Consider the following 23,832-nt stretch of genomic DNA (forward strand, 5'->3'; position numbering starts at 1 on the left):
GCAGAGGAAACACCGCTGGCAGTAAGAATAACCCTCTTGTCCACGGCTCATGCGAGGGAGTTGCAGCTGCCTGGCTGCGAGTGAGCAACACAGGAGAGCTCTGTTGGGGGAGGGAAAGGGGAAAAAAGGCCTCTGTGTCAGGAACAGTGAGGCTCTGATCTGTGTGATTTCACCCCTGCATTCTTTAGGAAACAGCAATCACACAACTGCATAAATTCCATTAGAGGACCAATTCTAGAAAGCAGGATAAATGTTGAGCTATAACTGTAAATACAGAAGATCCAGACTGCAACAATTAATTAGTTAAATACCTAACTATTTATTTATGAAGCTATTCGAAAAAGTACCTTGGTCTTTCAGATACCTGACATGCTTTCTCTGCCCCACTGCAAGGTTGGAAAGGGGTAAATTAATACTGTACGCAATTGATGATTTTTTTTTCTGTTAACCTGAAACTCTTGGGAATGAGAACAGCAGAGAACTTTCCCTGTTGCCTCTTGGCAACCCTGCTGAATTAAACTGTTCCTGAAGATAAAACACAGGTCTATTTAGACAGAATGTCTTGAAGATAATATTTTAAGACAAAATCAAACTTGCCTTGTTGTCAACCTGCTTCTCAGTACAATTTAATGTAGGTGCTTCATTTCTCATTGGAAAGGAAGAAAGAAGACTGAGAGGGGTTGAATCCCATTGCTATAGAAATTTAAAAGGGATTTGTGTCCAGCTTAATAACCAGCTCATTTCCATGTGAATGGAGATGATTCTTTAGAATAGTGTTTGACATTTTCACAGTTGTTTGCCAGTTTTGGGGTTTCATCAATTCTGTGTTTACTTTTGTCTCCAACTCCCAGGGGTTCAAGGACAGGGAGAGGAGTAAAAGTAATTGAGTAGCACTGGCTGGGCCCAATGTGTGTGTTTTTTTTCTGCAAATGCTGACACATGGAAGCTGTTCACAAGGCAGCTCTTCCAATTCTCTGAATCCTGATTCTAGGATTAGGAAGGCACAAGCAATACTCAGCTGATAGTGGTCAGAGCTGTATCAAAGGGACAGCAGAGTGTCTTTTTGCTTAAGGGAGATTTTGGAGTGGGTATTTGGGGTTCTAGACCTCTCATTACTTCAGGCACACAGAGGTTTGCTTTAGCACAACCGCAAATTTCCAGCCGGGTACCACAGCACACAAGATGCACCTCAGTAAATATGATTTTGGAAAAGGGTCTAGTGCTCTGCAAACCCCACTAATGCCATTCCATTTTTAGAGAAAGACTTGTCTCTAGTATATTAGAACACAGAGCATGTTATGTTCAACACAATCATAATTCTCTGGACAAGAAATCAGAGGTCTAAGACCTGAGTTTTCCAGTGCAGAAGGTACATGCAGGAAGAAGACTAAAGAGAAGTGTTCACACTGGCTCAATCATTTATTGCAACTAGCTACTGTCCCTCTGTATAGAGTGAAAAGTCACCTCCAGAATATGGAATAGCTTTTCTCTACCCTCCTTTATCTTTAAAAATGTTCTCATGTCCAGTTAAGACATATGATAACAGATGCCCACATTACTATTGTTATTAATGGAAAAAAAACAGGATGAATGGACAATATTAGTAAAAAATTCTTTTAAAGTTGATGTGGAATATACAGCAGCAATCGAGGTATTTTTTGAGAAACAATGTGCAATTTCCACTTTAAAAGGATATTGAAACATCATGCTCCACCCAAGCAAAATCAATACAAGAAGTTGTGGAAGACAGCTTGCAGCAATAGACCAATCAATCTGTTTTCTTTAAGAATTAAAAAGTACTTACTTGAGAAAGAGGTAAGTAGTTTATATGTGAGTAAGTAGTTTAACTTTCACAAACAAAACAGTAGTTTCCAGAGCTGGAAGATAAAAGTAGACAAATCTAAACTAGACATTAGGTATGCATTCCAGGAATGCATGTAATCAACAGCTAAACCAATTTACTTGGGGTTCAACAAAATCAGTGTAAAACTGACCTCACATCTGACAAATATTCTGTGTCTCAGAGGACAGTGGCTTGATAAATCTCATACAGTGATTGATTTCTAGTATGGTTTCTCTTATACACCAAGTCTGATATTGTGGTCAAAGTGGCTTTCAGCTTTTATCAATCTATAGTAAAGAGTGTGAAAAGAAGTGTGACTTTATTTTAGTGTGTTGACTATACTGTGTTGTTCTATCTTTGGACAAACAGGGAGAGCAGACTGAAGAAGTGACCTAAGTGAACTGTGCAGCACATGAGCTTAGATGTACAGAAGGTCCTGTGTTATCTGAAAAAGGTAATGGCCAAGGTCACTGCAGTGGAAGGACATCAAAGAGTTTTGGTCGAAGCAGAATGTTTGGGTTGCTTGATAGAATTGTTCTTGGTTGATAAAGTCTGTGGTTAAAATGTTGCCATGTAACATGATGCCAAACTACTGATACAAGCTTAACAGAGTATATTGTAGCTAGCAAGAATTATATTGAATGTATCAACCAATGTGGCTATGAAATGCTAAAAAATCAAGTCAGAAATACTCCATTCTATTAAACAGTTTGGCTCTTCAGAGCTTTCCCACAAGTGATATTTCTAGATCCTCTGTTGCCCTGCTCAAAGTTGCAATGAAATAAAGTAATAGTTTTCATTTTCAAAATAAAAAAAGATAACCCAATCTCTTGGCATCAGTTTGAATAAAACTGATTTGATGTCTAATCTGATTTAAATGGATCAGAAATGAATGTACCAAAGATAAGACAAATAGTTGCTATTTAATCACAGTCTCATTTGCCTGTCAATGTGAAGTCTACTACAAATCAAGAAAGCAAGTAGCCCGAAGCACCAATTTATTTTCTGTCAACGAAAGGAAGGCTTATCTCCACAAACTTGCTGCCAGCTTTTTGTCTCTACAAAAAAATGCACTCCTGACTCACAGGAGAAACAGAAGTACCTGGAGGTGGATGCATGGAATACTTTCAAAAAATCTTGCTGTGCTTCAGAAAACAATTCCTAGATCAAAAGCCATTTGATGGGATCTCACAGAGATGAGAGCAGAAACACTAACTTACATCTTGTGTTCTTTAACCAGGAAACAGTCTGTTGACTTCAGCCAGCATTTCCTTGCTCTGATGGGTGTCTATGTAAACACAGAGCTGATCTGATGTATTTCAGTCAGTCCTAGTAACAGATAATATTTACTTTTGACTTTTTGCTTTTGCCACTTCTCCAGCATCTTCCTGTGCGGCTTTGAAAGAGCTTCCAAACTCCCCTCTATGCTGCACACCAGAAAAGGACAAAACAAAGACAATGTACCAAGTTAGCTCTTCCACACAGCTATAGCAGGGACGCCAAAAAACTGCCCAAAAGGCTGAACTTGTCACAAAGCTTAGTTTAATTTTACAATCATCATAAGGCATCCATGTAAATGAAAAATTCCCACCAGGGTCACAAACATTCTCCCACTAAATAAAATATGTTAGAACAGAGGCCCATGATTCCAAAAAATGCTAGTGGTTCCTGGTCTCGACCAGGCTGCCGCTGCCGGCATTGGGGTCCAGGAGATGCAGCACCAACAGCTGCAATTGTGGAAGTGTAAAGTCAGCTTGTACAAATCTCTTTCAATAGAGCAAAAAATGAAAAGGAAAGAGATTGGTGTAGAAAACATCATTCACCATCCTTTCTGGGAAAACAAAACAGAATTTAAAAGATAATCCCATTCAAGGAGCAAAGAGCAGAGCTTGGAGTTCTGAAGCCCAAAAATGCTGATGGCCCATTTTTAAAACTAATGAAGCACTACAGAGGCCTGAGTTTATTATTGCTTTATCCCAGGTCAGCCCAGGCTAAGGCTATGGTGAAGTCCAAATTAATTTAAAGCCAGAAAATGCAGATCCAGTAACAGCACCTAAGTCCCCATCCACACATGGGTGTAAACAGATACTTTTGGTGAAGAAAAAAAAGCCCTTCCAAATTTCCTCCTCTTCCTGTCTATGCAGATCCCCATAGCAGGGCAAAAAATTGCCCTGAGATATAAAACAATTTCTCTCTCGCATCTCTGTTAGCCGAGTCTTTTCCATATGTTTTGCCTTTTGTTCATACTATCCTAGTGATGCATCAGCTCAGAGATGCCTTGTGGGAGCTCACAGACAGCACACAGGTACCCACATGTTAAAAAGTTTGTGGCACAGTCTAATAACCATTGCCTGTACTCTGCAATACCTCCAGGACACTTTGCCCTTGGCTACCTGAGACCAAAGCACAGAGGGAAGACAGTGTCTTCCCATCCTGCATGGCTGGCCAGTGATCCAGAGAAATAGCATGCAGGGGAAATGAAATGGCACCTTACTCCCACCATAAGTCAGAAAACAGACTTGGGTAAAGTGGGACTTAAAAGTTTCACATCAGAAAGATGGTGCTTCCCTCAAGACTATGACAGGGCCACTGTTATTCAGGCAAACATTATTCAAGGCGGTAAAATCTTAGCATGGATATTTTCATAGCTGACCTACAGGCCAAGATATGCTGGGGATCTTAAAAAAATTACAGGTCTTGGTAATTCCTCCAAAAGGACAGAATAGGAGACACATAGAATGCATCTGATGCATGTGCCACACATCCTGACACACTAGCAAAGACTGCAGCTAGACTTGTCAAAACAGTTAAAAAGATTTAGGCATAGTTAGTGCCAGAATTGATAGCATTTGGGAACATAATTTTAACTTCTTTGAAAATTCAAGCCTACACACTTCTTTATTGCTTGTCCCATTGAGTGCAAAGGGAAAACTGAAGGTAGGGTTAACTACAGAAGGATTTCAAATCCATCATAATGTTTCCCTGTTCTTTTTTATATTTATATATATATATATATAAAGAGCATTATTATTATTATTATTATCATTATTATTATTATTTAGCCACCTATGGGCAGGGGGGAACAGGAGCTATTTAAAATTAGTTTCTCATTTAAGCATTAGTCCCTTTCCTCCCAAATCACAACACCTCTGTCACAGGAAGGAGCATAACATGAAAACGTTTGCTGCCACTAACAATTCCTGAGTCTCTCCTTTGCAGAACTTTAGCCCAAATATTAGAACAATGACAGCTTGACACATACACACTCCCCAGCAACATACACACAGCAAGTAGGACATACCCCACAGCCTCAGTGGCCTCAGACAAAAAAAAAAAAAAAAAAAAAAAGAAAAAAATAAGAAGAAAAAGAACACCCTCCCACCAAACAACAAATCTGAAGAAACCATCCAGAAGAGCCTCAGGAAAGGGAACAATCCACTACCCATGGAGAAGCAACAGCCCAGGAGTTCCTGACGAGTAAAAACTGAATCAAAATACTTGTCAGACAGCTGGTGGAGATCTCTGAAATCTGGCAGTATTACATATTGGATACTTGAAGGCACATTTGCTTTGTGTTTTGGGAGAGAAATCCAGTTACAACACACTGCAGCTGCAAGGCTGAGGGAAAGGAGGCAACGCTTTGTTATCTTTCCTCTGTTCCTGTCCCCATTTTCAAGCTTTGTGGCTGGCATGAACTGGTGATCTAAGCAGACACGTTGACATCCCTGAGTGAAATGGCACCATTTGTGGCCTCTGAGACTTTGTCCTCAAGCACCATTGCTGGTGTGTCTGTAGTGACTGCTGTAGTGTCTATGGCAGGAAGTGGATTCAAGCCCTGGGATAAGATCTGTTGGATCGTTTTTCGCAAATTGGGGTGCAGCTGGTTTTGGGTCTGGTAAAAAATTTCTAAGGCAAAAGACTTGAGAGTGCCAGTGCAAAGGTCCTCGTAAAGTGGAATTGTGTACATCCGAGACATCTACAAAAAAGGAAAACAAGATATAAACACTTCAATAAAGTCAAGAAGTTCAGCTCTTCTACAGCTACAGCTCCAACAGCCCTGAGTAACTTCAGACTGGAGACAAGCAACACATTTCTTCAAAAGACAGATGAGTTTATTCTAAGTCTGATGCAAAGTTTTTTATTAATGGTAATAAAAAAATCTGCTCTCTGAGACTGAGCTACTTCTACAAATAACAGAACTATTTTTAAAGGCCAAATAGAAGAGGCCACACTGAACACATGCATTAACCTTTTGCTCCAGCACAATAACAGCTACTGAAAAGAATTCAACGAGCCCTAGCCTTGCTTGAAGTGTAAATATCCAAATAATCACACGATTTATTAGTGCAAAAACTTGTGGTCTGGAAAAGCCAGGGCTGCTACAAAGCAATACATAAAATGCATGGGGCAGAGCTGGGACATAGGTATGGAGTCAGGCTAGAAAAGCAGAGATTATCTGTAGGCATTTGAAATTAAATCTGCCCATTCCTCCCCACCACTAGTAGGTGAGCCATGCTCAGCCCCTTCGCAACACACCTGGGCTACACTTGGCCAGGAAGCAGAAGTTCCAAGGTCTTTCACGTCGCATGTCTCATGCACATGTCTCATGCACTGAGAGGTGCAGTGAGTTTAATCCAGCAGTTAGTACCTGGTTTTCCAAGAAGCGACGGACTTTGTAAAGGTCTGGATAATAGTCATTTCGGACTACAATCTGCAACCAGCGGATACGGATTTCTGCATTCATGGAGTCCAGCTGAGAGGAGTAACATTCCGAGAGCTTTTTTATCACCTCTGAAGAGAGCACATACACAGAGAAAGAGCTATGACCTATTTGGTCAATTTTGAGGGTCATCAGATAATAACTGATAAAATCACAGAATCATAGAATCCATTGGGCTGGGAAAAACTTTTGAAGATCACCTGTTTCAATCCCTCTGTGGAATGGCCTGGGGCATCAACCTGCCTTTACATGAATTATAATGTCAACCAGAGGCAGGAATCTTTAGAATTCAATCAATTATTCCAGGGATAATTTTCTACTGTCTTGGAAAGAGTACTCACCATGTGGCAGTGGTGATCCATCCAGCAATCTGTCCAGGAAAAGCACAGTTTGGAACGTTCTCCATTTAGTGAGGTCAACACTGCTGGCAGCAGCAACAGAGTCCAGAGGCTCTGTGGTCCAGAGTTTGAAGAGTGTCTCCACTGGTCTGGTCAGACTGGATCCCTGAGATAAGTCTGGCTCAGCTAACGGAGGTCCTGTAGCATTGAGCCAACGTTCAAACTCCAGTCCTGGAATGAGGAGCACCAAAAATGTGGAGCAGAGATCTCTGCAGGTGGCTTGGCTGCCTCAAAGTTCACAACCACTTCTAGCACAGTTAAGGGAGGTTCTAACAACAGCAACCAATAGTTACAGTGACACAACAGTCTTAGCAGCCTCATTGGGATAGCCTATGGAACACCTGGAAGAGTGCCAGCAACACTGTTCCAAACCTCAATATGAGTTTTCTAGAGTTCAACAGCACAGTAAATACAAAAAATACACAAGCTCTTAAGGCAGCCAGTCTGACAAGTACCTATGTTCAAATTATGCTCTAATATTTGTGTGCCTGCATTTCTCTCTCAGAATTTTGAGGAAGACTGACAAATATGGAGAAAACCCACTTAATAAAAACAAAGGAGGTGAGAGGGCTGACTAAACTCCTCCTACCCACCAGTAAATCTAAGCAATTTACATTTATATATACAACTAATTAAAAAAGTTTCTTCACAAGCAGCAGAGCCTGCTTTCCAGCAGAGCTCTTCCACTTGACCTTTTACCACCTCTGTACTTCCCTAACCCTCGGCAATACTTCCTGTTCCACACCATCTACACTAAAACTCTTACCTTCTGCATTCCCTGAATATTAGCCAGGCAAAAATTAGCATCTTCTGTGGTTAACTCATTAGCCTGCAGTGGGCCAAATAAAACACAGAACTGCTGAGCTCATGCTGCAGCTTTTCCCAGAGTAAACTGTCTCATCTACACGTCTCCACAGGCAGTTTCCACAAAGCCTGCAGGCACCCAGTATCCTTAAGAGCTGTACTGTGACAGTCTGGTTTAAACTGTCCAATGGGCTCAATAGCTATTCACAGGGATGGACAAATGGCAGGATAACATCAGACTCATTCCTTTAAGAAAGTGAGATAATAAGCACCTGGTAGGCCACAGACCTTCCACAAATCCACCAGCAGCTATAAATAGTGGATATAGAGGAAAGTGAAACATTCTAGAAGAGATTTTATATGTATGGGTAGGATCTTAGTGAAGTTATAGTTCTCAAAGCATGTTTTCTGTTATTAAAATAGGTGAAATTTCAAAGTGTGTTCATTTTTCCCCTCCATTTAAACATGTGTAAATCTCACAAGCACTGATCATTCTGTCTATAGAGTGAAAGGTGAGTTAATGAGAAAGTTAATTAATGCCAAAATCATCAGCAATTTCAGAGGTCCTCATTCCCCACTGTAGAAGCAGCAACCACAAATTCTGTCAAGAACACCTGGTTGTTGCTGAACTATTTTGTTTGCCTTAGCATTTTCCTGTGCATCCTCCAAGCCAAGCACAAAATTCATCACCCATGTTTTCTACAGTGCTTACAGTTAACTTAGTAAATCTCCTACCTGCTTTGCTCTCAACACATTGCTCTTTCAGCTCTGGAAAAAAATTCAGGAAGGAATCCAGAAGATCTTGAGCCACAACACTGGTAAATTTATACTTCTCAATGTAGGCCTAAAATAGTAAAACATTTCAATTATTATTAGGAGCAAGACAGCTTCCTTTTGATGTAGAATCACTGCATGCCACAATAATAACAACAACAAAAAATACAAGCATAAGAGGAGGAACAATTACTTGAAGGTTTTTTTTAAACCTGAAGAAAAATATTCTCCCTCCTCACCCAGTTAAATAAAGAAGCACCATAATATGAAAAAAAAATGAATAGCTGCAAATACATTGACATCTGAGAATCATTTAATTTTCCTTTTCAAAACAAGGCAGTAGCCGACAATTTTCTATAGGTTTTGCAAGTGTGCTTCCAGGCACCAACCTGCCCCAATATAGTAACCCATACCCTTCATCACCCTAGATAAAAACACCCAAGTTAACACTTCTTAGTAGCCACATCTTTCCAGTCACAGGCAATCTGTGCTGAACAGCTTTCTATTTACTTGGAGGACAGAACAAGAGATAACAAATATGTACTACTAATCTGTATCTAGCACCTCACAAGCTCAGAATCTCAGAAATCTTGTAGAAAGATTCATGTAGGTTGACAGACAGGCCCACAACTTTCCTCCATCTCTGACACACTTGAATTCAACTTTACTCTTAACAATTAGCCACAGTGAAAGAATCTGGGGGAAAAAATGCAAACACCAACAAAAAATCAGCTCTAAATCTCAAGAAAACACATTTTTATACTCACTCTTAGGAAGGAGTCAAAGTGTCTGGGGTCACCACAGAGCTGGGACAGGTAGTAAACAAAGCAGTAGCCTTTCTCATAGGTGAAGAGGTTCATTAAATTACTGGGATTTACACCTGAAAGAAGACAAAATGAGAAGAAACTAATGAGAAGAGTGATTTCAAGCCCTTCTGAGTTATACATACTCCTTAGAGATCACCAAGGTGAGACATAGTGACCTAAAAAAAACCTAATCTTATTGTCACTACATTTAAGTTACTGCAGTAAATAAATAGATGCAGTCCAAAGGCACAGCCTGAAATTTTTTTTTTTTTTTTTTAAATCAAGCATTGTAAGGTAAGTAGCAACTCCAATGGAATAAGTCACTTCAAACTAGAGGTCACTGAAAATAGGTCTGGAACTTGAAAAAAAATCCTTTTTTCTTTTTTCAGGTTCTGGGATTCACCATACCACAAATTTTCAAAGATATCAATAAAAGGTAATAACCCCTTGTTCCTTTCATGAGGCTTTCACACATGCTTTTCCATTCCATTCGACTCCAATATAATCTCACTTGTATTTTAGGTTGTTTTAAACATCATCTAGATAGAAGATGATATCACCCACCCAACTGTGACCACAGAACTAGAGAGCTATGAGTGAAGGAGACGGGTAAATCTGGAGTGCAGTCATGCATCTGGCTCAGGGAATAACCAAAACACCCTCTGCACAGCTCAGCTTAAAGCAAATACCTGTTTATCTGCATGCTAAATACATACATACTTCTTACATGAATACATAGAGAGGAACATTGAATAGCAGAGGATTTTATATTATGTTTCCAAATACTTCCATTTTGAAATACTTTATTTTACATATCCAAAATTTCAAACCCACATAGCTTTCAAGGCAGTTTTTCATATTCTTTCTACTCAGTAAGTCTGTTCTTACACAGAACAATATCTATAAAGATGAGTTATCCAACCTTGACAAAAGCTTGAAAGCAAAGCTTCCTTACCTGTTTTTCGACTGGTTTACAAACCAGTATTTCTTTCTTTTTAATTTTTTTTTTTCATAAAGGATACATAGATATTAGTAATTTCTTGTCAATATTCCACCATGGATATACAGAGGTGTATAATTCTGTGCAAAGCAGCCTCAACCAAAAGCAATACCTGGCTCCAGTTTAACCTGAAGCTTGCTGACCGGGTTGTCTTCTCCAAGGAGCTTCATCTGTCTGTGGAGAGCATCGAGGCGGAATGCAGTCTCCAAACATGTGAAGGCAGCTCCTAAGCCAGAAAGTAATTTGTTAGTTGTGGGAAAACGATCAGCAAAAGCTGATCTGTGCAGGACTGGCACAGGGACAAACTAAAAGCTGCTGCAGGTGCAAAAGACAGAACAGTGAGACAGAATCACAGCAATGTAATGGCAGAGAAACTTGAGTGCAGAACATCCTTGTAATTAGTAATGGAAGTCAGAGCCTAACCCAGTGTATTTCCTCACTCTGATCATGCATCAGGTAGCACTGGAAACCAAAACAGCATGAAAATTATGCTAAAGTTTGCATCCTTGACATCATATCATCAGCTCTTGCAAGATAAGGAGAGCAGCACTGAAAAAAAGAATTGTACAGATAACTTTCAGGGAGCAATCAAGTGCTACAAAAACATACTCTCACTAGTAGAATAGTAGACATAATTCCATACTCAGCGCCAAGGATATTACTAAATGTCACCTCTTGAGTGGAAAGAGAAAAGAATTGGATTTGGTTATTGTATTACAGATTCTGTGTGTATTTTTAAAGCTTTATCATCCTACCTGGTTTTTGCCCTAAGTATTTCACCTTCCTCTCATTAGGACTTTTTACAGTTGTGACTGGATAAGCTACTCCTCTCTAACTGCAATGTAGAGCATTCCATGCTTTCAAACCAAACTAACTGTATTACACTGCCAAATCAAGAGATCTTTCCTATGCCCTTGCAGACATTAGGAGCTGCAGAAAATGGATTTTCAGATTCAGAAGATACTTAATATCCGTAGTTATTAAAATTTTAGCCTTTTTTGCTGAGTTTTTAACCTGAAGATAGCGTTTGTTACATAGATACAACCTCAGAGTCTCAATGTAACACTCGAATCCTACATAGCCAAATGTGAATTAAGAACCAGGATATGTTTGGAAAACAGGAGAATGAGCAGGGAAGAAATGCACGTGCTTCCCAGGGGAAAGCAAGAACTAGAGTAACTAGTGTTAAGGGCAATTACTTCAAGCTACAGAGAGGTGAATTAAGCAAGAGCCAAGAGGAGTGGTAGTCAGTGGACTCAAATTTCCCTAAACCATATAATTGCAAAAATGCCCGTTTACTATCAACAGAAGATACTCCAGAAATTATGTCAGAAATGGTAAGATTTAGATCAAAGGTTTGTCTTGGAAACAAAATAGAATGGAGAAAGAGCTTACTAAAGAATTGCACAGGGAAAGACATTTTTTTAGTTTCCCAGCAAATGCTTCTTGAAACAACCGGTTCTAGAGAACAGACCAAAATCAGAAGGATTTTTGTTCTGTGTTGGATGGAACAGACTAAGATGATGAACAGGTTGATATCTGCTGACTTACTCACATTACTGCCATGCATAATGTGACTTAGGACAGTGCTACTCACTGAGAATTACTCAACACAAAACAGCTTTCAAAGATATGTAATATACATTGTAACATCTACATAAATGCTCAGAGCACTTGTTTGCCTAAACTTGTCACCAGTTCATGCCCCAAAACAAGATACATGAATAAAAACAAATGCTTTCTTCTAAACATTTTTGCTGTCAAGATTTCTAGGAACTTTTCTAAGATTGTTTACAATGGATGCTTGAGAAAACACATGGAACTGGCTTTTAAGAACATAACAGGACAAACTATAAAAGCATACATTCCCATTATTCACTTCAATAACAAGCCAATTAAAAGAAAGAGGAATAATTTACTACTTATGTATTCTAAAGATAGCAACATAAAACTGACCTGTGAAATTCACTGACACAAGCAATGGCAGGGTTTACAATCCTGCAGGAAGACTCCAGCACATAAACAGCTACATAAATCTGCACATTTTTTTTAATGCAACTTTCATCCTTCTTTTTAACAGTAGGTAGCTGCTAACTGATCATAATTAAAAGGATACTTCTTCAGAGGATGGTTATTTCACAATGTAATTGTGACAAGATTTCTTACACCTTTCTCTGAAGCATCCTCTGCTCACCTTGCTCTGGCATATCAGCACATGCCTGGTACCTAACAGTACTAATTTAGTAGTTCCAAGTCCCCACAGCATTTTGCTAACATGCCTCACTCAAAGCCCCTGGTACCATATCAGGTATTGAGCCCACTAAAGCCAAGACAACGTCAAACTCTAAGTATGCAAGATGTTCAGCACAAAGTTTGGGGCTGTGTGTGGGTGTGTGTTCCAGAAATAAAACAAAACCTAAATGAAAACCAGCTCCCTACAGACTTCTGAGCTTCCAAGGCAAACACCCCAAGCAGGCAGCTCTGAGTTATGGTAAGCAGGAGCACAGGGAGAAGTTTCTGCAGCTGTACCGTAGGTCTCGGTGGTGATCCGGCGCTGCGCGTAGGTGGCCAGGCCCTCGCTCAGCCACATCTCCTCCCACGTGGCGTTGGTGACCGCGTTCCCAAACCAGCTGTGGGCAACTTCATGAATGACGTCAATGATCAAAAACTCATCGCTCTCCAGAATGGAAGAGATGATGAAGGTCAGGCATGGGTTTTCCATGGCAACGATAGGGAAGGAAGGAGGAAGAAAAACAATGTCGTATCTAAAATTAGGGAAAGAAAGAAGAAAGGAGATGAGTAAATTGCAGCCAGAAGACACATAGTAACACTTTCTTTTTTCAGAAGACACAGTAACACCTTTCTTTAGGGAAGGCTCTTCTGAGACTTCTTTTAACTTCAGGAACAAACTTTCTAGACCAGTGGTGCCTAATTCTTCTGATCAGAGCATCACAACTTATTTTGTTGGCCAAGGACCTGCTTATGTTTGGACGTAAAACTTGACAGTCTTTTGATGTGCAGTGGATGCAGCACATCCCAGAAGCATTGTGCTCCCTTCACACACACACTCGTCATAAGTTATGTGTCTGGGAACCACAAAAACTGTTTACTCTATATACAGTAGTATAACACGGTGTTGAGTCCCCAGAGGCTCCCAGGAAAGAGAGAGGCTAGGAAGCTGTCAATGCCTGAATTGATTTCCTACATATGCAGTGACAGTAAAATAACTTTAATCTGTCTGCTTCGGAACACAACAGTAGTATTTGTTTTGTTTTCTAAATTTCTTTACCAGTGATCAGCACTGGCACACTGGGTCATGTTCTCAGATTATTTCAAGCAATACTTGTTAAATCAACAACAAGGAAATCTTCCTGCTTACGTTTAGCAAAGAAATATAGGAAGCCTCTGTAAAAATTTTCTCCCATCCAAAGAGTGCGAGTATTCTCTCAAAACCACTCTTTTTTAATACATACTCAAGCTATTCAAGAGCTATTAATGTTGGTTTGGGGGACTTGGACTCTCAATAAGTCTGTACTGAGATTTTCAGTATTCTCAGGCATGCCACAATAAATGCAGAAGTAAATGACATAAAAAAAAACAACCATACATTTTAAATGGTGTCTGGCCCATGCTGGACTTACATCACAAGACACTGTAGTATGAAAAGCCCTCATTCCTCAGGAAAGATCCACTGTTTAGAAACCTCCAGTTTGAACTGGAGGTTTCTAAATAGTGGATCTTAACATTGCAAACCAGCTAAAACATCTCCATGGTCCTTCCTGCCACTCTGGACAAAACTCCAGAGTCTGTTTTCAACTACTACAATGCTGCCAGTTGAAATGCTAGTTTGCCCTGCTATAGGGAGAAAGAATGCTCATTTCTCAATACTGTTTTATTTTGTTCCCATTGCACATTCCCAGAACACTGATAAAACTCACCTTCCCCATATATAGGGGCCATACAGACTCTCTGCAGCAGTCAACCAGCGTTCAACAATGCCAGAAAGCTTGCTGATGGCTGTTGGCAGCAGGCAAGGCTCTGCCCACACTCTGCTCCTGTCAGAAAACAGAAAACATCAGGTGATACTTCAGCAAACTGAATTATCTCTTAGAAAAAAAATAAACCAGCCTGACTGCTTACCACACTTCCATGTATGGTAATAGAGCAAGGAGACCTCCCATCAAACCCGGACCCTCCTAGACTAATGCTCCATGGAACATGGCAAGAGGCAACCAAAAATCCCTTCAACAAGGCAACAAGAAAGCAGCTGTAATAACTTCAGGGGAACAGTAGGCAACATTTATGAAAGAGGAATGTATCTTTGCCAGTGCAGTGCCATGAATTTCTTTATACCCAATTACACTTCAAACTCTCCCTGTGCTCACAGCTCATGAACCCAACTGTTCCCTTATCAATGACTTGACATCCTTGCTACTTTACAGAATGAAGCACTGTACAGAGACATAAAATGCAGAATGAACCCACTGCAATTCTTACCTTGGACCTATGTCTGCATGTATGAGGTCTCCAGCCACCAGGGCCACTAGGTAAGCAGGAACTGGATATTCCATGTAAAATTGATATACACCTTCCTCTTCTAGGTAGGAACTTTGGGTGGCACTCATCAACACCTGTATGCCTGCTGGAGCCTGGAAGACCATCATCATGCACATCAACTCACCAGATAATCACAGCTGAATGACTGAACCACAGATCTCTGGTTCATTTTCATCTATGCTTGATGATGTATATTAAAAATAGTCATTTACATAACACAAAATGGAAGATTTCTGTGAGGTTTTATACCACAATTTGCCCAATACATGAAAACATACCAATGAAAGATATTACTCCTCCTACATGCCAGCTGCCCCAAAAGCACCTACATATTAAATTATTTCATCTATACAAAATGCAACATTATTTGATGGTGATTTCAAAAGACTTCAGGTTTTTTCTTTCAAAAAGTGGTACAATACAGTTGAGTATTATCATCATCAGTAACCACTATTGGAAGGGGCCAGCCAAATTCACTCTTATATTTTTATTTCACAATTACTCTTTCAACATTGAGTACAAGGAAGGCAAAACTCAAGAATGGTCAGCAACAGAGTTACCTTTGTGGTACTACCCTGATTCTGGCCCAAGAACCAGAACTGGACCTAAAAAATTCAGTATTCTTTATAACACTGAATCACAATCTTTTTAGCAGATGCAAGCTGATAAAAATACATGATGTAACTACACTTTCACAGGTTAACAGCAACTAAGACTCCCATAAACCATTCACAGGCATCCCTTACCTTGACAGTAGCTGAGTAGGTGCATTTCACTGCAGGGGTGTCAAAGCAGGGGAAGAAGGAGCGGTTACACACCGAGTGTCCCTGTGTGAAGACAAAGGGCTTGGCATTGCCATATGTCAGCTCTGGATCCAGCCACCAGATCTGTTGAAACACGATGGGAAGAGGAGGTGAGGGAAACAGACAATGTGACAAGGATGAACTGCCAAAAACAAAATGGGAAATCAAGAGGATTGTGGGGGAGAACCTCAGCTGTTTCACTCCCCAGATGAACACCTGGCACAGGGCACATTTCCATCTCTAACAATACATCTTTCTACTCCAGTTTATCTGCTGGGAATGCTCAGAAAAAATTTCTTACTGTCTGAACACTGAGTGGTAACATGTAACATAGTGACTTCCAGCCACTCACTATTTCTGTTATATCAATTGGCTTGGTTAATAACAAGTCCCTAACAAACATCCACACAACCTTCTTCTCAAAGGGAGTACTCTGGCTATCTCCAAGTTGATAACTCAATATGAGCAGGAATAGAAGAGGTCAGGTAACATAAACTGAAAAGAAAAAAAAAAAAAATCAATCCAAACCAAATCCAAGTCCACAAACCAAAAATCCCTGAAGCGGAACAGTGTACACAATATTATCTGTGACCCTGACACTGCCCTCCTGGCTGAAGCATCAAACATTTTGACACTAAGCAAAAACGCCGGTATATGTAAGAAACATCTGGTCAAGGACACTGGAGGCCCCTTTTTACAGAATGGATGAGATTCTGGGTGGTCACAAAGGAAAAGCCAACAAAACACACCACTGAGCACGTCAATTTTCAGTACCAAACAGCAAATAAATCACAAGTCAGACCCTCAGCAAATAATTAGAACAGATTAAGACTAGTAAGAAAAAGTCCAATTATTTGCCTTTTGGTCTTTCTGTTTCAAATGTTTGTGCTTTCACATGCTCCCTGCCTCCAACTTTGAAGTGTAGGAGCAATTTTAAATAAGGATTTCCTTGTAATCCTAGAACTCTGGAGCTGAACTCTGATGGAAAATATCAAAAATTGTGAAATTTGCAATAAAATTTGAACCACTGGAAGTCTTGGAAACAGTCAAGCACAAGGAATAAAACCTATGAGTCTGCTGAATTCTTAGATCAAAGCAACCAATAAATCTGAGATCAGGGAACAGCAGTTAGTGCAAATACTAGTTCAGTTCTAGTCCTCAAGGGAAAGCAACAAAACACAGAAGAGAAGCTTGGGTAGTAAGTCTGCTCACGTTTTAACAATGTATTTCAACTCTGTCTCCTAGTTAACTTTTGGAAGTAAAAGTTTTCTCTGTCTCCTTCTGTCCTATAAGGTTATTTCTTGATCTCTTCCTCCCTTGCCTTTAGGCCTTTTTCCTCAGATGCCAGTGTGCTCCTCTCCCAAATCATCCACTACAGCAGCACCCCCAGGGATCAGTGAAAGATGAGGACAGGAAACACAGTCAGCAGCTTTCAGTTACTCCCATGGAGTCTCACACTTCTGCTGGCAAATGTTTGGAGTTTTTTAGCAGGGAGGCATTCAAAATTAAAAACCTTGTTCCATAAGTAAAATTAATCTCTTGAAATTTGTTTTAAGATTGACCTCTTCTATTTCAAGCCTGTAGGGCCAGAAACAAGCCTAAAGCAGGACTTCTGAGGAGCCCTGTCTGTTTACATCCATTTACTGCATTTCAGCATAGCACTGCCCACAATCCTGGGTCACAGCCCAGATTGCTACAGATTTCCACTACATTTCTCATGGATACCTGCTTTTCACAGCAAAGAATATAATTTCTGCAATGCCTCATTATGGAATTAGAGACAGCTGTTCCAGAAGGCATTTGGGGACATATGTCTCATTACACAGCAATAACTAGGAACTTCCACCCAAAACACACATTTACAAAAAAATGAAGGTGCTATATTTAATGCAGGGTAGTAGTTTCCTCACGATCCAGGGAAGAGGCTCAGAAATTAAATTTCCAAGATCTGTCCCAATGCCTTTTGAAAACACTCATCTGATCAGTGGCTTTGTGCTTGTATCACAAATCTCTATCGCTGGCCCTGATGAAGAGATGCATCTTCAAAACATTGTTTCCTTTGCTTTTTGAGAGACAGAAAAGGCTAACAAAGAAAACAGAGAGATAAGGCACCACCACACCTAAGTTGCAACACTTGAGCAGGAAGGAAAAAGGGCTGACATACGTCTTTACAGCAGAGAGACAAGGAGAAGTTCTCCCTGAGCAATGCAGGAGGAAAACATTAGCAGGAAAGGAAGGGGAACTAAGAGTTGATTCTTGTTTACAAAAAACTCCATAAATTAAGGACAACTTCTTTTCAACCAGTCCTGCTTTATTTGACATTTGGTTGAAGTTAAGTGAAGCACCAGCCCCACAAGCCAAGAGGGAAAACATTTGCAGAGGATGAAGTATTTTTTTCCCCTGTTTTCTAATGTCTGCAGCTACATGGCAAGCCTCTGTCTCTCTTTCCAGACACACTTGGAACAATGATGAAAGTTATCCTGAAACAATATAAATAGATCTGTAATATAAATAGACCAGGCTATGCTGCTGGACAGAGGCAGGGCTATGGGCTGGGGAAAATGAGTATAAGCAGCATGCCAGAAAGGAGTGTGAGGCACAGGGCGCTGCTGGGGCAGGTGGTGGAGCAGAGAGACAGAGCAGTATTTGGGGCTGTATCATCTACTCCACATGCAAATGCCTCCTGCACTTCCCCTTGGGAAATACACGACATCATCATCATGCTCTTCATTTTTATCTAGCTTTTCATGTATACAGGAAAGCTGTTTCACACATTAAAGTTGTTCTGTGGTGCATTTCAATTAAAAAGACCTGCTGCATGATTCCTCTGCTGAACAAAGGCTTTTGGCAGCCCAGGCTTTCCCCTGCCCACATACTGCAAAGAAGTCCACACTTCATAAGACACCTGCCAAGAGTATAATTTTTATTGACTTAGATCATAATCTTTTGCCCAAATCTGGCAAATGACAAAGGCAATTAGCTAAGCCTCTTTTAATTTTAAACCTCTCCATGTTTCTACATGCATTATTGATGAAGGTGGCAGGAAGAGCTGCAAAGCCCCAGCTTCTGTTCTAGGCAAACAAGCTGCTCTATCTGATGACAAAGTAAACAAAACACCTGAGATGCAGAGCATGTGACAGAAGCAAGGCACACCTGGGCAGCAAGTCATTCTATGGGGACTGAAGAATCAAGACAAATCTAAGGAATTACAGGGAAGTTCCTGGCACTGCAAAGAGGGCTGTCCTTTCTGCTAAATCCTGAAGATGAGGAAATGTTACAATGTTTTGTAACAGAACCCAGAGGAGGATTTGCATCTAAGGAAAGAAAATAGCACTGCTGTGAAGATGTGCACTGCCAAATCAGAGAAATGACACAGTGGGAAAGAGATAGGTGCAGATTTTTCTTTCTAGGGAAGGAAAAAAGAAAATATCACACAAGAGTATTACCAAGAAGTAAGGGATGAGGGAGAAGGAGAGGAAGAACAGAACTGCTGTCCCTGACATATCTGATCACTGTGTGCCTTCAGCCCACACCAGGAGAGACACACAATGATTGTGACAGTCTTGCCTCTGATGGAAACTGGTGATGTACTGAGCATATGGTTTCCTAACAGCACAGGGAGTTGGAATGCTCTGTGAAAGGCAGATTTAATCTCTCAGCTGTCTCTCAATGTCCATCAAACAACTAAAGATCTTGGCTTCTTCCTCCACATGAGAAATAATGGGACAGTCAAGTAACATGTCCAGATGGCTCAAAGCAAGTATATCAAGACAACAGGTTTCCAATTTTAAACACTACTACTCTGCTGCTGATCTTACTGCCAACACATTCACACTGCACTGTAACATGTATTTACTGTTTTATAGGTCCCACAAGTATTATAAAGGTCCCACAGAAAATAAACCCTGACCTAAGAAGAATACATTCCTAGAATGGCCAAAAAAAATAGAACTTTTAGAAGAGAGAGGTCTGACATTGTAAATCTGTGTCTCATTGACAAAGAAAAGGGACTGCTAGAATATTTACAAGAACGTGAGTATAAACCAGTTGACCCTTACACACATATGGGTTACTCATCCCTGTTAAAGTGCAGGGCTGGGCCAAAAAACAGCAATGACAAGAGAGCACTACAATAGCACCAAATCGCTTTGGATCCAAACAAAATAGTTCAGCATGCTGAACATGAAGGGCTACAACAGGTGCTACTCGAGGACAAATATTTTGCCAGCCAAAACCTACAATAGAGAGTGAGCAAACATGGTAGGATTTATGTCAGTGAGCATGCCTGCTCCTGCTTTCCAATATCACTTGGGAAGGGCAGTGCATGTCCCCAGTGCTGTGATCATCAATAATCCTGACATGAGCCCTTGCAGCTTCATTTCAGCTGAAGCAGGACATGCTGCTAAAGGTACAATAAAGACTTCAAAGAACAGTGTAAAGAATAGGTAGTTCACCTCTGATCCATGGGGAGCAAGACAATAGAGGGAATGGAAGAAATGTCCTCCCTCAGCATCCACACAGGACTGTGTGTGGGGCCAGGGAGACAACACATTAATACAAGGTGAGACTAAATGAACATCATGTCAATCAGTGCCCCTGAACCTTCCAGTGGTTTTCACATTCCCAAAACCAAATCAGTATTCCAATCATACTGAGATCACTTCTCCATAGATTCAGCAGGACAGGCTGCCCCTTTGGCAACAGGGGAAAGCACAGGCCAGCCTAAAATAAAACAATTTGTTCAAGAGGAGGAAAGCAGTTATCGTGTACTTGGGGAGGCGTGGCTCAGCCAGACTGAGAACGATTACAGAGCACACAGCAATGCCAAATTAGCTTTAAAGCCTTCTCACCATAAACAAGGCAGAGAGTGGACAAAAGAAACGGTTTCTTCATAGACCTGGGAAAAATAATGAACAGAATCCTCTGAACACACTGTGAGCTCCATGGCAGAGTACTGTACAAGGAAATACTAAAGCCAGGAATTCCAGAGGTGAAAAGGAGCAATACCCAAGTGGATCTGAACTTTAAAAGTTAGAGAATCTTCCTTCATTTTTGCACTTTTAGGGAAGGATTAGAACATTAAAAAGTCACCATATGATCACAGGAAACTTCTGTCAATAAAAGTCTTCATGTGGAACTCACTATTCCAAGTGAGCCACCGTATTAAGACTACCAAGATCAATCCAAGGATGAAATTACTTTTGTGATCTTCCATGTAGTATTAAAATTAGACAGAGAAACACCCAGAAAACACATTCTAATCAGCAAGACATTCCTATCAAGAGGAAAGGCCTACTATTTACTTCCTGTGGATTGTTTTGCAAGAAGCTTTTATCATTCAATTCCTGCTCTTGTTAAATACATTGTAAAAGTCCAATAGATCCAGACATTTACTGGTTCTGACAAGTGCAACAGCAACACCAAATCAGAGGACTGAGAGACAATTCCTCTAGGCAACAGGGATGCAAAAAAGTTGCAAGACTCACAAAAATACAACTCTTATGTAAATAGACTAATGAACCACATTATGAAAATCACCTCAGTTTAATTTCCAACATGAACAGACTTTACAGTAATAAAAAGAACTGATGTTCCAGTGGGAACTTCATATTTTCCCTATAACTTCTTAAAAACACAAGAACTGCTAAGCAGCACCTAAAAGGCTGGGAACAAAGTGCTTCTAAATACCAGGGGCTTAAAAGAAATTATATAATTTACAAAGCATTTCACTGCTGAAGAAAGCTAATCCACAGACACGGAAGCACCTCCATAGCTACATCCAAAGGGGAGTTTTGGGCCATTTCAGCAGATAACTTTAGGAACCTGTGGAATCACCCCTAGTCTTCTCAAAGCTCCTGACCATGGCTCACTGGAACACCAGCCTAGCTGTGCAAGGCCTGATTTTGTTAGCAGTTGGCAAAACCCCCAGGGAAACTCCTACATTGTGCATGACATAATTTATCCCAAAGGACTGAGTCAAAGCAGGAGTTTGCAGATTTTCACTCTCCCCGCCAACAACTGCAATGTCCTTAAAGAACGAAAAACTTCCAAATTACTGTAGTGAGGGGGGATGAATAGACTTGGGGTCCACGCGATGGAGGAAGACAGGAGGGAGAGAGGCTGGATGGGTACAAGCACCGCTGCTGAGTGCGGCGGGGGACCGCGGGGCTGGCGGTGCGGAGAGCCCCTGCGGGCAGGGGACAGACGCTGCTGCCCAGCGGGCTGGCGCTGCCAGGAGACGGGGCCAGGGACAGGCTGGCAGTGAGACACCTCCCGCCGCCTCTGCCGAGGAGTCGGGGCGCTTTCCCGACGGTCATTTAGAACGGGAGCAAAGATGCGTGACAGGCGCTGGCGGCACGGGAGGGCTTTTCCAGCCGCCCCGGGACCCGGTTTCCTACGTTACCAACCCCCGCCCGGTACTCACGGCGGGGCCGTCGGCCGTGGTGTAGCGGACGATGATCTGGAAGGGCTGGTGCGGCTGGAGGGCGGCGGGCAGGGAGATGGTGAGGGACGAGCCGTAGTCGGTGAAGGGGTCCACCCTGAAGCCGAGCGGGCAGGCGGAGCAGGGCGGCTGAGCGAAGAGGGGCAGCGGCGGCGGCGGCTCGGCGGCGGCGGGCGGGGGGCCGGCGGGCGGGTCCCCCGGGGGGGCGGCGGGGGGCAGCGGCCCGGCGGCGATGCAGGGCGCCGAGAGGAAGGTGGCGGTGGCGGGCGGGCTGGCGGCGCAGGGCGGCGCGCAGGGCGGCGGCGGCGGCGGGCAGGGCGGCGGGGGCGGCGGGGCCGGAGCGGCGGCAGCCTCGGCCGGCGAGAAGGCGAAGGCGCAGGGCGCTTCCCCGGCGGCGGCACGGCGGAAAGCGGCCGAGAGGACGCGCAGCGCCGGGTGCACGTCCAGCACCAGGGCGCGGGGCTGCGGGCGCAGCGCGCAGAGCTCCAGCACCAGGCAGCCCGCCAGCGCCCGCGCCTCGGGCCGCAGCTCCAGCCCCAGGTGCAGGTGCCTCAGGCTGAAGAGCTGCGAGCTGGACGCCGACGCCACGTCCGGCGGCGGCTCGGGAGGCGGCGGCGGGGCCGGCGGCGCCTCCGGCCCGGCCGCGGAGCCCTTGCGGCAGCAGCACAGGCCGGGCGGCCGCGGAGCCGGAGCCGCCATGGAGCGGCGGCGGCTGAGGAGGAGGAGGAGGCGGCGGCGGAGGCGGCGGCTGCTATGTGAAATCCATGGGCGGGCGGGGAGGAGGGAGGCCCCGGCGGCCGGAGCGGCCGGGGCGGGGAGGGGGAGGCGGAAAGGACCGACCGGGGGAGCGCAGGGCCCGGGCCCGGACAGCAGCGGCGGGCGCGGCCGCCGGGGGGCGCCGCGGGGGCGCCGGGAGCGCTGCAGGGCGGCCCCGCCCCGCCCGCTGCGCGCGCAGCCGCCCCGCCCCGCCCCGCGGCGCCTCAGCCCGGCCCGGGCGCGGGGACGGACCCGGGCCCCGGCGCCGCTCCCGGGGGGCAGCGCTCACTCGTGCCTGCGCTCGCTCCTTCGTGCCTTCGCTCTTCATTCCGTCTCCCACAGGCGTGGGTATCCACGCGTGCCGCCCGCCAGCGGCTCCGTCCGGCCGTGCCCCTCTCGCAGCGCAGCTTTAACCGGCCCACGCAGCGCTTCCTCCGCTCCCCACAGCCCAGCCCCGTGCCTGGCCCGGCACACCGAGCCCAGCACTGCTCCTCTGGGAATACCTCACTGTCGCCGTCCCCACCCCCACACCCTCCGCCCACGGCTCCCAGCAGGGCCCATTGCACCCTCAGCCCACCGGGAACTGGTTTGGCTTCCTCGCTCCTCCCGGTCATACCCCCACACCGAGCTCACAGCTAACCCCTAACAGCCTCCCTTCTCCCTGCATCCCCCCCCACACCCGCTTTTTTAATTCCTTCTCTCCCAGCTGGGCTGCCCGTAGTTTCCTGCCTCCAACTCTCACTGCAAACTGGCCCCAGAGCCCAGGTCAGATATAATGTACTTTACTCTTCCTCAGAACTTGAGGTAATCAATCACACACCCTCTGCTGCTGCCTTCCTAAAGGGGAAAGGGCAGAAATCACACAGTTATCAGCTTTGTGCAAGCATTTGTTTCTCTGTGTGCCAACAGCAGGACTTAGCAAGCTGCAA

The 23,832-nt window shown here is 43.3% G+C and overlaps 1 protein-coding gene across 2 annotated transcripts; it reads right to left on the minus strand.

The window, feature by feature from the left end:
- Positions 1 to 5,005: 5,005 nt before the first annotated feature.
- RNPEPL1 (arginyl aminopeptidase like 1) lies at positions 5,006 to 23,010 on the minus strand. 2 transcript variants are annotated; one of them, XM_031505628.3, is made up of 11 exons: positions 22,130 to 23,010; positions 15,649 to 15,789; positions 14,843 to 14,994; positions 14,284 to 14,400; positions 12,875 to 13,110; positions 10,458 to 10,571; positions 9,307 to 9,419; positions 8,501 to 8,609; positions 6,905 to 7,132; positions 6,492 to 6,634; positions 5,006 to 5,819 (listed from the first exon to the last, which is right to left on the minus strand). In XM_031505628.3, the coding sequence occupies exons 1-11, from the start codon at positions 22,844 to 22,846 to the stop codon at positions 5,547 to 5,549; spliced, it is 2,343 nt and encodes a 780-aa protein (XP_031361488.1). In that variant the 5' UTR covers positions 22,847 to 23,010; the 3' UTR covers positions 5,006 to 5,546. The 2 variants fall into 2 exon arrangements, 1 of the variants encoding a protein (XP_031361488.1); XR_014957231.1 differs by having other exon boundaries at positions 5,680 to 5,819; positions 6,380 to 6,634; positions 22,130 to 23,009.
- Positions 23,011 to 23,832: the final 822 nt, after the last annotated feature.

Source organism: Lonchura striata, chromosome 9 (genome assembly GCF_050655825.1).
Source record: "Lonchura striata isolate lonStrDom1 chromosome 9, ASM5065582v1, whole genome shotgun sequence".
NCBI classification, from domain to species: domain Eukaryota; kingdom Metazoa; phylum Chordata; class Aves; order Passeriformes; family Estrildidae; genus Lonchura; species Lonchura striata.

Bases quoted from the DNA above. Each gene is read 5' to 3' on its own strand.
- RNPEPL1 (XM_031505628.3), bottom strand. From the start codon at position 22,846: ATGGCGGCTCCGGCTCCGCGGCCGCCCGGCCTGTGCTGCTGCCGCAAG. The intron at 14,995-15,648 runs GTAAGGGATGCC...ATGGTCTTCCAG, and splicing joins CCTACTCAGCTACTGTCAAG to GCTCCAGCAGGCATACAGGT. The intron at 14,401-14,842 runs GTAAGAATTGCA...GTTTTCTGACAG, and splicing joins CATGCAGACATAGGTCCAAG to GAGCAGAGTGTGGGCAGAGC.